Source organism: Topomyia yanbarensis, chromosome 2 (genome assembly GCF_030247195.1).
Source record: "Topomyia yanbarensis strain Yona2022 chromosome 2, ASM3024719v1, whole genome shotgun sequence".
Classification (NCBI taxonomy): Eukaryota; Metazoa; Arthropoda; class Insecta; order Diptera; family Culicidae; genus Topomyia; species Topomyia yanbarensis.
The window spans coordinates 14,219,606-14,236,027 of NC_080671.1; the positions used below are offsets into that span (position 1 = coordinate 14,219,606).

The window sequence follows — 16,422 nt, forward strand, 5'->3', positions numbered from 1 at the left end:
CGCGAATTCTACAAAAAGACACTGCACTACGGAAAACTATGCAAAAGCAGCTAAGCAAAGCCAACCTGCTATAATCGTAAACAGCACACCGTTATCTTATGCCAAACCACAAAACCAATATCTACGGATCTGACACGAACAAATATTCACTCAACAACAATCACGCCCAGTATCTCCAACTCAACAACCGGCGCCACCAGCAAAGAAGCGACCGTAGAAAAGGACGGATGCGTTTGTCCGTGCGCTCGCATTTATGTTTGACGCTCTATTGCTTGTTCGAAAATACTTTGAATTCTTTGAATTGGCTTCTCAATATTTTGTAATGTATTCCGTCGATTCAAGCAATACAACTTTGACAAGTTTTTTAAACTTGTACATAAAGTACATAACTCCCTTAAGAACGTTTGTGTTAACAAATGTAAACTGTCAAATAAAGTTTTCATTGTTTTACCCTTTCATCATAAACCAATTTAATAAGACGAATGATTACAAAAAATTACTTTTACTATTTTTATTGCTCTTCTATGAATACCACACGTGTTCGCCCATCTTCCAGGTAAAAACGCGGGCCCCCAAATACGACTCGAGCCCCAGGGCAATTGACCTGGCTGCCTCCCCCTCTCATCGTGCCTGGTAACGACGAGGCAGTACCCGTTAAATAAAATTTGGTGCACCAAAAATTAAAAAAAGATGCACAGTACAATAAAATTGCGAAGGGGAAGTGGGTGGGTACAAATTTTTATAAACCAAAAAAGGTGAATTAATCGAAAGGTTAAATTCTGTAACTAACGATTATATACGATTATTTTAACTTAGCGCCTATCTTAGTGCACTCGACAGTTGCATTGGAATCCTATTCTCATAGACTGAATACGATATCTCGCTTTCAAGTTTGAAACCAGGACCCAGCCGTATTTGTTATACTCTCTAAAACCCTTTCAAAATCCGCAGCTAACAAGCGAAAGATCTCTCGGCAGATGCATTCATCCAACCGAAGTGATGACCGTTATTATTTACCCATTTAATCCAAATCAACAAACGCGGCTTTGCTTTTCTGAAACCATTGTACCCGACCACAACAAGGACTACAAGTCCGTCCTAAATTTGTCAGATTTTCGATTCTCTCAACTCTGACTCATTCGCTCGACTGCTCACCCGGATGGATCCTCGAAGGACCGGTTATCGGAGACAAATACGCGACGGTCGCACAATGGAATGTCAATATTAATCCGTTTTTCCGTAGCCTCCTAAACGTTAGTCGTGTTTCCTTTTTTGTCCCACCAATCAACAACAAAAAAACGAAAACGTGAACGGTTCGATAGCAACAGCAACCGGTTGTTTGTAGATAGCCAAATTCAGTAGTCGGGAAGAAACGATTGCAGACCTAACATCGGTTTCGATCGTTTGAGAAGGGAATACGAGCAGACGGGATGAATCAAACGGGAAAATAATGTCAGCTGCAGGAAAAATCAGGCAGACCAAAGGATTCGGTCGAGTGGCGAGGTGAAGTACGGCGTGTACTACGATTAGTCTTTAAAGAAGAAAAAAGGAAAAGCAGATTGTTGCCTTACTGTTTTTCGTTGTTGCATATGTGTGAGTTTGTGTGTGTGTGTGTGTGTGTAAGTTATTGAATTGTGATCATTTACCAAAAAAAAAGAAGTTATTTGTGTCAGCAAAAAATCTAACCATAAATGAACCCGAGACGGGTGGGTGTGGGAATGATGGCAGCTGAAATGGCAACGTTCGTACTTACCTATTTTCGGCCCGATGTCCTTTGTTTTCGGTTGGTTCATACGGCGAGCCATCGGACCTGAACCAGGCATACCCATGGCTCCCGGTTGCCCTGCAGGGTGGTGGAGTATTTTTTGTGCGAATTTGCGGTTCAAGCGGGGTGACGTCGGTATTTTTTTGATTGGTTTGAACGAAGCCACACGGAAGCACGATGAATGGCAGGTCGTTAGTTTGGGCATGGTTAGTGATGAAGATGAATGACGAAACAAGATGTAAAGAGAGAGAAAAAAAATCGAATTTTTTATATCAAACCAAGCAAAAACTGCTGTTATTTCAGAGAATCATATCATAGTTGACGTTAATTGCTGACATTTCGGGTCGTCCAGGCAATCAATGTGTGGTAAAAAATACGGGCTGCATTTTTGTACTCACCTGCCACTCTTGGGGCCCTCAGTTGTTCAACGGGCAGCACTCGTCGCCGTTTTTTCGGCAGTTTTGCTCTTGCTTGTGTGTGCGAGTAGTACATGGCAAAATTGCTTACAATGACCGGCACCGGGAGTGCAATTGTCAGCACACCAGCCAACGCACACAACGCACCCACGAACATTCCGATGTAGGTTTTCGGAGCCATATCACCGTAGCCCACGGTAGTCATCGTGACCAGTGCCCACCACAGTCCCAGCGGTATGCTATTGAAGTCATTGTGCGGATTCGCCTGGATCCGTTCCGCGTAGTAGACTAGGCTGGCAAATATCACAATGCCCAGCACGAGGAAAAACACCAGCAGTGTTAACTCCTTGGCCGATGCCCGAAATGTCTGGATCAGGATCTTCAGCCCGGACGAGTGGCGGGTTAGCTTGAACAGTCTCATGATGCGGATGATGGAGAAGAACTCCAGGATGTCGGCATTCTCCAGATGGGAGGCGAACTTCTGCAGCACCAGGTCCACGTAGAAGCTCAGCGTGGCGACGTAGTCGATGATATTTACAGATGAGGTGATGAATTCGCACTTGTGCGGCGATGAGATGAACCGAACCTGGAAGAATGAGGGGGTGGCAGGTTACTATTCGCTGGATAAATTGTGTTGGGGGTTGGTATTTTCGTAAATTGGCAAATAATAAAAACAATTCCTTAGCTTCTAGTGGAATTTGAGAGACACAAGATTTAAAAGGGTTTCAGAAAATTTTAAATCATTCTCAGATTTCAAAATAATTCAAAAGATTTCAAAGAATTTCAGCAGGCTTTTACTGAATAACAGATGATTTCAGAAGACTGAAGAAAATATCAAATGATTTTAAAGAATTGTAAAGAATTTAGATGATTTTGGAAAATTTCTGACGAGTTCAGAAGATTCAGAAGAATTTGATGGCTTTTATTTCCTAGAATTTCAGAAGACGTTAGAAAATTTTTAAATATTGTAACATTTAAGAAGATTTAATATTTTTTCAAGATAATAAATAATATTTATGAAGTTATATCCAGAAAGTTCTAGAATATTTCAACAGTTTTAGTTTTTCATCAAAAACAAAAAAAAAAATAAAAATGTGTTCATATATAGTTAATCCAGACTGATAAACTCAATTTATCAATGTATATAATAGTTTGAGAATTAGCAGCTGTTTTAGTACATATTTGTTTTCACTTTTTCATAAACAATCACGCGTCTCCACCGTCAATCCCTTCCTAATGGGTTCGAAACTTACCAAAATCTCCAACGTGAACCACGCGTTGCATACACACTCAATGTAAAAGAACGCGACATGTGCATTCGTGTGATCCTTATCCAGCACCCAGGCCGTGCTCCCGTTGGCCGTATTGACCGTAAGTTTCCGTATCACCGGTACGCGCATATCCGGGTGGGTTTTCAGGCAAAAGGATAGGATCGATACGCAAATAAAGAACACCGATATCACACCGATTATCTAGAACGGAAGACAAAAATCAGTGACAGCCACCGGTTTTTCCGCAAGCTTTTCCTCACTTTGGCAGCATTCGAACTGTACGGTTCATCGAACAGTGACCACATTCGGGGTTTCATGTGCTGCCACCACGAGACCGTTCCCTTGTAATAGTCATCCTCGTAGCCAAACTTCCGAGCCAGCTCCTCCTCCGTTGGTTTCTCGGTGTCCAGATCGAGTCGCTCCAAAACCGCCAATGTCTCCTGGGTGTCGCGATGCTGCGAAAGTAAATGATAAAAGTATTAAAACTCACCCACTGCTTATCAATTTTCTCATGATTGTGTGCCTCAAGATAATAGGTTGAGAACACTGATCTATAAAAAACATTTTTGGCGCATGGTTCTGAGTATGTTTTGAGAGGGTTCCAACAAAATTTAAACTTAAAAGAAGGAAAATCAAATGTTCAAAAACAGACTCAGAGCCTTTCGCCTAAATAATTGTGTATCAGTGTAATCGAGTCGGGTTGAAGTCGATGAAGATTATTGGACAGTAGGGTTCGATTCTGGTTCGATACTACGTATGATAGAACTAATGGCCATCTTTCCATTATGGACTTGTAAATATTCACAGGATGGTCCCAGCACAATCACAAACCCAGTAAATTATTTACTCTCGTGTAACGAAGCATGTAACATAGAGCGCAGGATGGAACGAAGCTCTTGGTTTCATTATAATAATGAAAACATAACCTTATAATAATTAACTCATCTGTGGGAATCTAGTTCAAAGATCTGTGCTTTAAATTGCGTATATAGCATATTTTTGGTAATAATCATGTTTTCCTTAATAAGAAATATAGCCAGGTGACATGCATTGATTTAGTTGCTACATCATATTTCAATTTGGCTATGATTTCCTCGGCAAACATAATTTCTGTGCTTACGGGACATCAGTCCTCAGTGGTCCAGAATGTGAATTTAGTAGGAACTTTAACTTTTTGCTAAAATTAAATGACTCAGCCATGCAATATGTTTGACAAAGTTGTTGTACTTGGCAAGGCCCTTCTTTTTGTTTATACAGATGCTAGTGTGGTTCTAATTTTAGCAATATTTAAAATTGAACTTTTCGTTTCAAATTTTCAATTAGGGTACTAAGCATTAAATACATTTGCTGCCATATGAAATAGCATGCTTTGTTGTATTGATCACAAAAAATGGCAAATGTGATATTTTTTATATCTTGCAATATTTACTCAATAAATAGTTTATTTTTAATAAAAAGTATACATAACTTTCTAACGAAAGAAGCTTGATGTACGGTAAATTAAGACAAATTGTTCTCTTTCAAAATATCTGAAAGTATTTCGAAAGCGATCTTAATGAAAAATCAAAACTGCAAAAGTTATGCAAAGAAAACCATTTTTTAAGAAACTATTTTTTTTGGTAAATTTCTTATTAAATAGAAAGTACACGACAAAGAGTTTCAGGGTCTTCGACAATTCTTTTTAGAATTTTATTTTCTTAAAATTTCTGGAAGACAGCGAAACTCTATCTCGAACCATTAAAAAGTTAATTTCCTGATTTTAATAAATTTAGAACCACCCCACCCACTATTTAAAATAATAGAAAGGTATTGTAAAGTGCAATATTTTATAATGAAAACGAAACTATATTTTTTATTTTGTCCGCCGTAAAAATAGTTTAAACATATTACAAAGGGTCAATTGATGAAAAACCAATTTTTTAATTTAACTTTTTTAATTTTTTTCTAACCTATCCTACTGATGTTTTTCGAAGCTTTTAAAGACGAACATTTTCTTCTAACACATCAAAACTCTAGCTTCTAAGGTTCAAAATATATAAGCGCGTAATATATCAAAATAGATTATTTTAACTCAATTTTATGAAATTTAAAAAAATATCGTGTTCAGTGGCGTAGTAGCGGGGGGGGGGGGTTTGGGGACGAAACCCCCCCCCCCCCCCCCCCCGAAGTATTTTGGAGAAATTTGAAAAAATTGAATATGTTAAACAAAAATATGCCTAATATTTTAAATGAAATTCTCAAAGTTTCATTTGCAAAAGTTATCTTGTGAAAATATTTCCTTGTAGTGAAAATTGGCTGCAGACTCGACACCTACCTGTCGGCACGTTGTGGAGGCTAGCTCAACCGCCGAGGACTATAACGAGCAGATCGCGGTGAAGCAAGGAGCTAGGAGCTTAATGGTTCTCGAAACGGATATCGGTACCGAGAGAAATTTCGCCACATTCTGTAGTCTGACTGACGGCGAACATGGACTGGAGAGTGTGAGAGAAGTATCCCCAGAGAGACCACCAGGCGATTCGCTACCGCATCGGCCAATGGAACCCTGCCGCAGCACGAAGAAGGACGGGCGGCAAGCTAAAATGGAAGACGAAAGCCTTTAACGAAAACCTCTTTGTTGAGTTACTTCGGCGAACAACGGAATCAAGTACGTTGATACAGCTGACGGCTAACAAGAAGCATTGTGACGGCTTGTGACGTTACAATGTCATGAGAGCTAGGACCATGCAGTAGGCGGCGTGCAGCTTACTGGTTAAATGAGTAACTCAGTACGCTACACGCTGCTTGTCTTAGAGCCAGAAGGCGGGCTCAGAGCGCAAGATCGGAGAGTGAGAGAAGAGCGCAAGCGACGTATCTAGAAGGTAGGGACTCTTTAAAACGGGAGATCAAGCTTAGCAAGCCAATTGCCATAAGTAGCTGTGCTGAGAAATAAACGCCAATCCCTGGGGGACGCGTGCTGATTCGTCATGACGAAGACGATGGTCCGTCGACACCAGCTGAAATATGCCCGGGTAAGCTAAAGATAATCGTTGAGGGTCTCTTCCCGAATCACGATTCAACTGCCTGGTCACCGACACCGTACGGCGAAGAAGACAGAGGTAACACAGTCGAGTGGCAAGTGACTAACGACGAGCTCAAAGACGCGTAGATGTGACTAAAATCAAAGCAAACCCTCGGTCCGGATGGAATACCAACCGTGGCGCTGAAAGCTGCGATCCTGGCATATCCGAACATGTTCAGGATGCTACCAAATACAAATATGTAATATGTAATAATAATAATAATAATAGTTTGTATTTGATGCTACTGCTGAAGTCTTTAGACGATGGTAATCCCCGAAATGAGGAAGGTGCAGAAACTGATGTTGCAGCCAAAGTCAGGGAAGTCACCAGGCCATCCAGCCTCGAATAGACCAATGCTGCAGCGTGACATAAAAGAATGAGCCAGATCATGAAGAGCTGCTTCCAGAGTAGAGCACTGATGTACCAGACGAACAAATGGGCAGAAGGCAATGCGAGTCGCAGCGGGCGTTACTCAGGGCTCCATTCTCTGTCCAACACTTAGGATGCACTGATAATATAAATTTGTGAATATAATGAATCATGCAATGCACGAATTCATTCGTCGTTTTCTGCAACGAAGTATTTTCGTGCATTGTAAATAGTAAGTTTCGTTCAATTCATGAACAAGAATGGCCGTATGGTGAACGAAAGCTTTCGTAAATTTTACACATTTAATGTACACTGCACGAATGTTATCGTTGATAACGACATTATTTTTCGTGAATGAAATGAAATGTTTTGTTTATTTTAATAAACGTTTGTGTATATTACGAATGATTTCTTTGGTCGCACGAAATCTTTTCGTTTATCTTAGAAAAGTTTTCGTATTTATTAGTCTCTTATTGTTTTCAGTCGATCTTTTCGGATCGATGTCTTTTTTATTTAAACAAATCGATGTGGCCAAATCGATTTTATTGTGATACGAAGAAATGGCCGCTTGATTGATGAACGAAAGTTTTCGTAAATTTTACTTATTTAGTTTACATTGCCCGAAAGTTATCGACATTATTTTTCGTGAAAGAAACGAAACGATCTTTTAGGATCGATGTTTGACAGCACGGACGCGACGGCTTAACTGATTCTGTACTGCTCCAGATTCTGAATCAACTGGAAGGTTCAGGAAATCTTCCTGCAACAGGCGGACACGGACACAACTACTAAATAGTCAGACAACAACAATTATCTGACGAATAGCAACAATGGCTCCATATTGCTCTTTTGGCATGGACGGTTTGACGAATGGTGCTCGTAAATATTATAAAGATATTCGTATATAACAGCGAACGACTCGTTTGCTGAATGAAGCTGTTTCGTAATAAGCTAACGAAAGTCATTTCGTGGTTTTCACGAAAAACTCGTAATAAAAAATAAGTGTTTCGATAGAACTACGAACGATTCATCATATGTACGAAAAATTCGTATATTTTATGAAAGTTGTTTGTACGAAATTAATTCCTAGCGATTTACGAATATATTCTATCAGTGTGGGTCTTAACACTGCGGCTGCCCAGGAAAGTGAAAATCGTTGGTTTCGTGAACGATGTGTCACTAACGGTGAGACACTTGAAGAAATAGAGGTGTCGGTGACGGAGACAATAGATGCGATCGAGAGCTGGATGAATGGGTCAAGCTGCAAATAGCTCACTACAAGACGGATTTGTTGTTGCACAGCAACTGCAAAGCGGTTCAGCGGATACAGATCACCATCGAAGGGCTTGTGAATGCATCGAAGCGTGCGCTGAAGCAATTGGGAGTGATATTCGACGACTGATTGAGCTTTAACAATCACGTTGATTACACATGCGAAATGTCGGGTCTTTATCGAGTGTCTCGTCATCGATACTGCGATATGGGGCTCCTGCTTGGGGTGCGGTGCTGAAAACCAAGTGAAACCGCGAAAAGCTGAACAGGACGCTTCGAATGCTGATCGTACGAGTTGCGATTACGTACCGGAGGCAGTATGCCTTGACGCCGAGATGATCCCCATCTGCATTACCCTGACGGAGGATATCAAGTGCTACAATCAATGAAACGTCAGAAACGTTAGGAAGATGATGAGAATCGATTCGATAATGACGCAGCAGTAGGAATGGGATAATACGGAGAAAGGAAAGTGGACCTACCGGCTCATCCAAACCTGTCGACGTGGGTCAATAGAAAGCACGGAGAGATGACCTTCCACCTGAAACAGCTCCTACCGAACCATGGCTGCTTAAGGAGTATCAGTGTGGGTACGTAACGTCAACACTGTGCTCGAAGCGTCTTTGAATGTCCGAGGTTTGAAGTGACGTGCAGGGAGCTACTTAAAACGGGAGGACCGGACATCAACCCGGATACTGTAGCCTACAGAATGACAAGCGACGTAGAGACGTGGAACGCAGTAAACAGAGATATGATGTAGATCAGTGATTCTCAACCTGGGGTCCGCGAAGTCATTGCTGGGAGTCCGCGAAGAAAAATATATTTTCCGAGTGCATATTGAAATTTCAAATCTTGTTTCCTAACAAATTGAAAATAACATATTCATAGCATATAAAATTGATGTTTATCTGTGGGGGTCCGAAGCAACCCAGTGTGATATCTAAGGGGTCCGTGGTACGAAAAAGGTTGAGAACCGTTGATGTAGATCATGACCGTCTTACAGCGGAATGGACATCGAACAACGGTTTCGGGAGAGCAATCACCGCCAGGGAACTCTCCGCAGGTATAAGCTAGATCCACCGTCGAGGACTAGTCGAATAGACTGTAACAGAGCAGCGAGTATGGGTCGTCGAAACGCCAGCGAACCGGACGTCACGCTCCATGATTCGCCAGACCGACCACGGCACCCCACCGGTTGTTTCGATAGAAAAATAGCGAAAACAAAAGAAGAATCGATATTGAGAAAACTTCTTTCGCCAGGGAACTCTCCGTTAGCGTAAGCTAGATTCACCGCTGGGGACTAGACTGAATAGGCAGCGACGAGACACCACTATTCGCGAGTCATCGGCGCACCAGTTCATCGGATACCCTGCTTCACCAGAATCGCCGAACTGACCTCGGCACCTAGCTGATTAGCTCGATCTCGGGAGAACTTCTCTCGCCGGGGAAGTCTCTGTTGGAGTAGGTCAGGTCCATCGTCGGGGACTAGACCGAGTTGTTCGCGAACAAGTCGAGGACTGAATGGACCATCAAGGAAGTAGTGATAAATGGCCCAAGAAGAGAACTAAATGGCTTAAAAAAGTTGCGGTGCTAAATGGCATCGGTTACGGAGTCAAAGGGCTCAAGAAGTTGTGGTACTGAAACCAAAGAAGAATCGGTATCGGGAGAACTTCTTTTGTCTGAGACCTATCCGTCAGCTTACAGTCAGATTCACCGCCGGGAACGAGACCGTGTAGACCGCGACGATACACCACCAGTCGCGCCGGGGCTCCAGCAAACCGGATGCCCTATTCTACCGGAATCGCCGAACTGACCGCAGCACCTGGCTGGTTGGCTCGAACTTCTCTCGCCGGGGAACGTTTCGTTGGAGTAGGCTAGATCTATCGTCGGAGACTAGACCGAGAAGCTCAACGAGGAAGTGGTACTGAATGGCACAAGGGAACTGAAGGGCTCAGTAAATTAGACTGTCTGAAGTTTGCCGCCCAGATTGTCCTCGTAGGGGAAGAGCATTTATTCTATACCAACAGCTAGCTTTCCTACCTTGACTACCCAAACCCGTTCCCTGAGTTGTTGGTTTTTGAACATTTTTTTCCTGCTCAGAATGTTTTTGAACATTTTTTCATATATATACAAAAAAATTTCATATCCCCCCCGAAAAATTTTCTTACTACGCCACTGATCGTGTTCCCCATTTTTTGCTCAATTGTAACTCTAATCATGACCTTATTTATAGCTGAAAAAGAATTATCTTTTGTTTGCCCCAATGAGTTATATTGTTATTCCAAAAAAACATTTTTGGCGAAAAAGTGCTCATAACATTTCATCGAAAATAGTTAGATATGTGGTATCATGAAACAAATTATTCGTCTTTAAACAATCTTAAAGTTGTCTGAAGACTACTTCTGTTTCAAATCAACACCGCAAAAGTTATTTGAATAAAACAGTTGTTCGGACGGCAGGCGAAAACAAGATTTTTGAAAATCCGCCTTTTTTACTGTGCAGATCAAACTAAATAACTTTATGACAGTTCTCACTGTTGTCGTTGGTTGAAGTTAGCCCAAAAGTAGACAGTATTGACGGCTCTAGTACTACAATCCGTCAATATTTGAATATCACAACGTAGGTTAAATAGTAGTTAGTATATGAATAAAAATTCTCTTTACTGATCGAACCGTCGAAGAAGCTAGATCGCGAATGAAACGTTTTTACTTGGATGAAGTTTGGAGTAGTGTGTAATTAGCCGATTGTTTGATCCGTTTCCCCGCTGATAATTAGCGTTTCCGTTCGGTAGTACCTCCATCCGTTGTCGGTGTGTGAATCCGAAATTCCAAGTTCGTCGGAAACCCCGATCCTGCCTCAACACTTTATTTTAATTTTCCGTAAATAATCGATTATTTGTCTTACTCACAATTGTTTGTTCTCCTTACTTTACAGCTTCCTCTTTTCCTTCCTCTATCGCTGTCTATCGCAATTTATCTACAATTTAGTATTCACATTTTCCATTTTATCGGTTTTAGTAATTAATTTGTACGTTCACTTACTTCGTTTTATCTCGGAATTGATAACCTCAACTGTACCGTTCGTACTTGTCCAGTGTTTGCCTCCGCGTATCTAGTCATAAATTTGTTGCTTTAATTCACTGCTTTATATTATTTCACAAACTTACGTATTCTGGATCTTAGTTTCTTAAGTACAGCTAAATCTGCAATCTATCCGCTATCCGAATAATTTCCTTGCTCACAACTTCTAATTTCTTACTCCAACGTATTTTACTATTCTACTACTATCATTTTCAAAATGGTCTTTTTCTATCCTGCTTTCCTTTATGTTGTTTGTTTACTTATGTTGTCTCTGACATTTCCTTCGCTCTACATTCGTGATGCACTTCGTCGTCTGTCAGCATGACAACAAATTTGTTGCATCTGTCAATTCGACACGGGTGCAATGGTGCAACTGCCAGTGATGCCAGAACAACAGTTATTCTAAGAAACACGCTAACCTTCGATTTTATTCGATAAATTTGCATTCTGGACCACTGTGCAGTCGTTTCAAGTCATAATAATGTGATTGGATTGAATTAGTTCCTTAAGAAAGCTGGATATAATTCCTACTGAGTGATGTTTTCATATTTTTCAGTTGATGGGATTTTGCAATTTTTTGGAAATAAATTTGAAAGTTTTTATCGTTTTCATTAATTTAAAAAAATGGAACACAATGAAGAACTAATGTTGTCTATCTCCGTTTTTGTCAACTTTTGATAGCATGAAAATCCGTTTGGTGGGCTACAGCAGACGAACCAAGTCAAATTCGAGTAAATCTTTTCCTGATCATATTTTTCTTATCTTAAGGGGAGGTCTTTTCAGATTTGTCAACTATATATTGAAGTTTGATATTTTTTGTGGGCTTACGAACATAAAGTTTTGTTTGTCAAATGTTGTGCCCGTCAGGGTAACAATTTAGGACTGGGTAGAAATTTACCTATTTTTGTCTATACATTCTGTAGAGTGTATTTGTATGCTGGTCACTGCGAACGACAGTTGAGATAAGACAGATCGTGTGTGATTGCGGATGAAAAGCTCGTTTCCGCTGAAGTGCAGGCTCATGGCCCGCGAACAGGTGTGTGATGTCGGGTCGCTGGTAAGGAAAGCTAAGCGCTAACGAGATACTCGCTTCCCCGGCTAATTATAAAGGACCCAGAAGACGCCTTTCCGCCCTCGCTGTGAAGAATCACCCGAATGAGTTTAGCTCTCTTTCACAGCTATCCGTCAAGGAGAGCGAAGCAGGGAGGCTAAAAGTGCCACCTGAGAGTACACTGCGTTGACTTCAGGGATCTCACGCGGGGAGCGAGTAGATCCGGCGATAATTCGCTAGGAAGGAGCCAAACTCACCTCCCCAGCTCCGCTGCCGGAGCAGCCAATGGGAACGACCAAAGGAAAACCTGGCCGTTGCTGTCCCGACCGGCCAGAAGGAACCGCCCGCCTGTCTATGTTCAGCACCGTCCAGCGACTGAAATTTTCGCTGAGAGGAGGAAATTCGAAATTCTGGTGGAAGCCCCTAGGCCGCCTTGTTAATGAGGGTCTGATGGGCAGGTAAAGTAAAAACCCAAGTAGTGAAAAAAAAACCCTGACTTGCAATGTCGTTATTCCTGAATACGTTGAAATATTTATCATGCCGGAATTCAAAATGGCAGCTGCAAAATTACGGCTCGCGTCGACCTTTGCACGCGAAGCATTATCTCCGAATTTCAGGTCTGCAGCTTCTTGTGGTGAACTGGAATAAGCGATGCACAAGATGCACACCACTTCCTAAAATTTATAAGATTCGCGGTTTCGAAGCTGTTTGCCTACATAAGTTTAGCGTGACTACAGTTCATTGTAATTAATCATGTCCTCTTGATTCTGTTATGGATGTCGCGAATAGGATGAAATTTCCCCTGTTTATACAACTGACCATGACTGATTTAAACTTTACTCTATTATCTCAACTGGTGATGTATGTTATTTTTGCGGCCTAAATAGAAACATAAATATAAAAATTGGAAACATGTATAAGTTGAATTCATATTTGAAGTATATGCCAGAGAATGCATTGGAATGATAACAAAATAAACGAGAAGAAAATAGAGAATATGCTCACTCTGCATATAATAGTTTCTCAGTTTTCAGCGAACGCGATAGCTTGCAATAGTTGCTTTACGACAATGCACCGTGGTAATGCCTCAGCCCATGACGCGGAAATAGATGGCGTAGTTACCGAGACGAGTCCTGCTTGTGCAGATTTAGAGAGGTACAGGTTCCAAAAATCTTTTCATTAATCAGAAATCTGAATATATTGGTTCAAATGGTACGGTCTTCGCATTTAATCGGGTATTTGAGTCTTGCAGTGTCTTCTCACCAATTCCCCGATCGGAAGGAAAGGAGAAGAAGGAGGGAGAAAGTAGAACGAGAATGGTGGGAAAAATGATAGCACAAAAACAAACAGCATGTAAGTTAAAGTCACAAGTAGTTCAAATCGTCTGTGAGAAAGCCTCAAATGCAGCTTCGTCTATGAGTTATAGCCTCAATAGCCTTGTTTGTAAGAATGCAAGCATGAGGCATTTCACGTAGGTTAGTAATTGTCTTGTTTGTATCTTGAAGGCGGTAGTACGTAACTTTCCATTATAAAAGTTTCTTTTAAGGAAGTATGACACCACCCGAACACCGTTGAGAATACCAGTAAAAGAATTGCTCCAAGTGTCGTTAAAGATGGATTCAACTTTTCCATACTTCGACACAGGGCCGGCGGAATGCGTGGGTAGTATGGGTAGTACTACCCATTCGAAAATTACCGAGTGGGGAATTACCCACTCGAAAGTTTGGAACAAACCAAAACCTAATATTAACCACGTATGGTCTTGCGCACAAAATTCTTACGTTGGAAATCCTCGATGTAAAACCATTCCATATTTTTACTCAGATACAAATTTCTTTGCTTTATATATTTTTTTGGGAATATGGGATAATAATTGGGATTTGTTTGAATTTTGGAATTATTTTTTATATTTATACTCACGGGAATACATTTTGACACATCTACACACCTGCACATCATAGTATTATTGTAATTTTATTCAGACTATGGGATGCAGTTAGAAATATTTTTAAGGACAATATGTACAATTTGTAGACTTTTTATAAGTAAAGCAAAAGATTGTTGATTCCAACATCAGTAGCAGAAAAAGCGAGGAGAGGGCGGACAAAAATAACAATGATAAAAAGAAATTAAACTTATAGCTTTGTTGCAAACGGAAGATCACTATCAGGATATCATGAACCGGATCGCCAACTGGCCTCCTTGGAACCGCAGGGAACTCTTGGGATCACATTTGCAGGTAACTGTTTAGCAAGTCAACCAAAAGAGAAGATAATATTTTGGAGGGTAGCCAGCACATCTCGGACTAGAACTAGGTCGAAGGGATTCATTTACCGGAGATCTGGCGCTACACACATAAACAATCGTGTAAATTTACGAGCATTAAAAATTACATAGCTTTACGTTTGATTTTAATTTTACATGTCGTTGAATTTTGCGAGTCACGTAATTTTATTACACATATGACGTTTGTTTAAAATGTGGAGGAGTGTAATTTTATGGCACTGCACCTAGAAAGTACATCTTTCATGTAAAATTAAACAAAACTCGGTTATATTTCGTCATTTCGTCAATTATGGTTTGTTAAATTGTGGCAAGTTTGGAATAACTCCAACGGTAAAATTCAGATTTTTTTGGTGTGTAGAACATTAGGCGACCCGACAACATGTTTAATGTCGCGATAGCTTTCATCGTAAGCGAAGATAACACTCTCCACCACCCCAATACGCTGGAGATGCGCATTCAACGTATAATGATTACCACCCGAAGGAAGTCACGGCCTTCATCCTTCCTTTTTAACCAAAGTAGGTTGATGCCTTTGGGATTCCTAAACTTCCATTATCCCACGAAATTTGCCAATTTTCGAACGTCCTCTGACAAGAAATACTGAAAAATTCGTTAAAGCTGTGCGACGTTCAAAAGAACAAATTTTAAAAGAACAAATCCGGCGAAAGGCTTGAAATTAAGCTGATGGAAAATAAGTTTTCGTTTACTCCTCGATTTTTGATGAACGCAATTACTTGCATACCAGAATTTTCCCTGACTGAAGCACAGGGATCTGGAAAGAGCACTCCTTATTTCTCAATTAAGGCCCTTCTCGGAGACTACACCATCAATCTCTACTTCCCGGGCGGGTACGTAGACAAAATACTTTTTCAACACGGTCGAGTGTTGTTTAGTTAGATCACGCGATATATCGATGATGTTAAATGGCTTGTCTTTGGTCAGGAAGTAGACCATCCAGGGGCCGGTTGTATTAGATATAATTAGCATCCAAAATGTGACTTATCGGCATTATTTTTACCATCGGAGAAATATTCAAAACGATTTCCACATTAGTCATAACTATCATGCGAGCTTAGTACTCGAAGAAGGAAGGTTTTATAGAAGGGAACGGCAAATTAATGCAACTTAATTTAAAAGAATGGAGTAACTGGTACTTAGCTGTGGAACATTTGTAGTATCTGTATTCAACAAACACATACATACATTCCTGTTAACAAAGGGTGTTTCCAAATAGCCACCAGATATTATCTAGGAATTTTAATTTTCACTAACACACTCCATAGCGGAACTTTCGTCAGTAAGGGTGGGAAATCACTCCGAACCTTACTACCCACTCGGGAAAAAAGTGTTCCGCCGGCCCTGCCTCGACAAAAATCTTTTAATGCAATCCGTGCTAGTACGAAGTGCCAAATCATGTAGGTGAATTTTCATTAGATCCAGGTCCACAGTAGGGGATAGCGGAACATTATTATGCCTATATGCTACACGTACACGTTGGAGCGGCGCGTACGCTGTTCGCAAGCGGTGCGCTTTTTGATTTCTAATCAGTACGACCATAATAAAACTCGAAAGAACAAACACCGTAAAATCTGCTTTAAACATTTGAGTATGTTAAAATCCGATATAAACCTAAAGCGAAACTATCGGTTTAAGAGTCGGTTAAATAAACGTTCCGGATAGAATATAGCCATTTCTGACAAAGTGTTATTTTAACGGGTTTTTATTATTTAATGTAACGACGTACCGATTTTGTCTGCGAACTATTTTTTCCTAGTGAGAACTTTTTTGTATCCAACTTTGACAATAAAATATTTTTCAAGTGTTTCTTTGTGGTCGAAAAGGTAAGTTAACCG

At 40.7% G+C, this 16,422-nt stretch overlaps 1 protein-coding gene across 9 annotated transcripts in view; it reads right to left on the reverse strand.

Annotated features, from left to right (window-relative positions):
• The window catches only part of LOC131684069 (potassium voltage-gated channel protein Shaw-like), a 250,442-nt gene that overhangs the window by 83,087 nt on the left and 150,933 nt on the right, over positions 1–16,422 (reverse strand). For 8 of the 9 annotated variants that reach the window (XR_009304605.1, XM_058966604.1, XM_058966602.1 and 5 more), the window contains 4 exons: positions 3,713–3,907; positions 3,435–3,653; positions 2,164–2,767; positions 1,754–1,843 (listed from right to left, as the gene is read on the reverse strand). Coding sequence is in view for 8 of the 9 variants with exons in the window: in XM_058966604.1 (XP_058822587.1) it covers positions 1,754–1,843; positions 2,164–2,767; positions 3,435–3,653; positions 3,713–3,907 (1,108 nt within the window). In the remaining variant the exon portion in view is untranslated. The remainder of the gene's footprint in view (positions 1–1,753; positions 1,844–2,163; positions 2,768–3,434; positions 3,654–3,712; positions 3,908–16,422) is intronic. The other variant, XM_058966605.1, reaches the window with a different exon arrangement.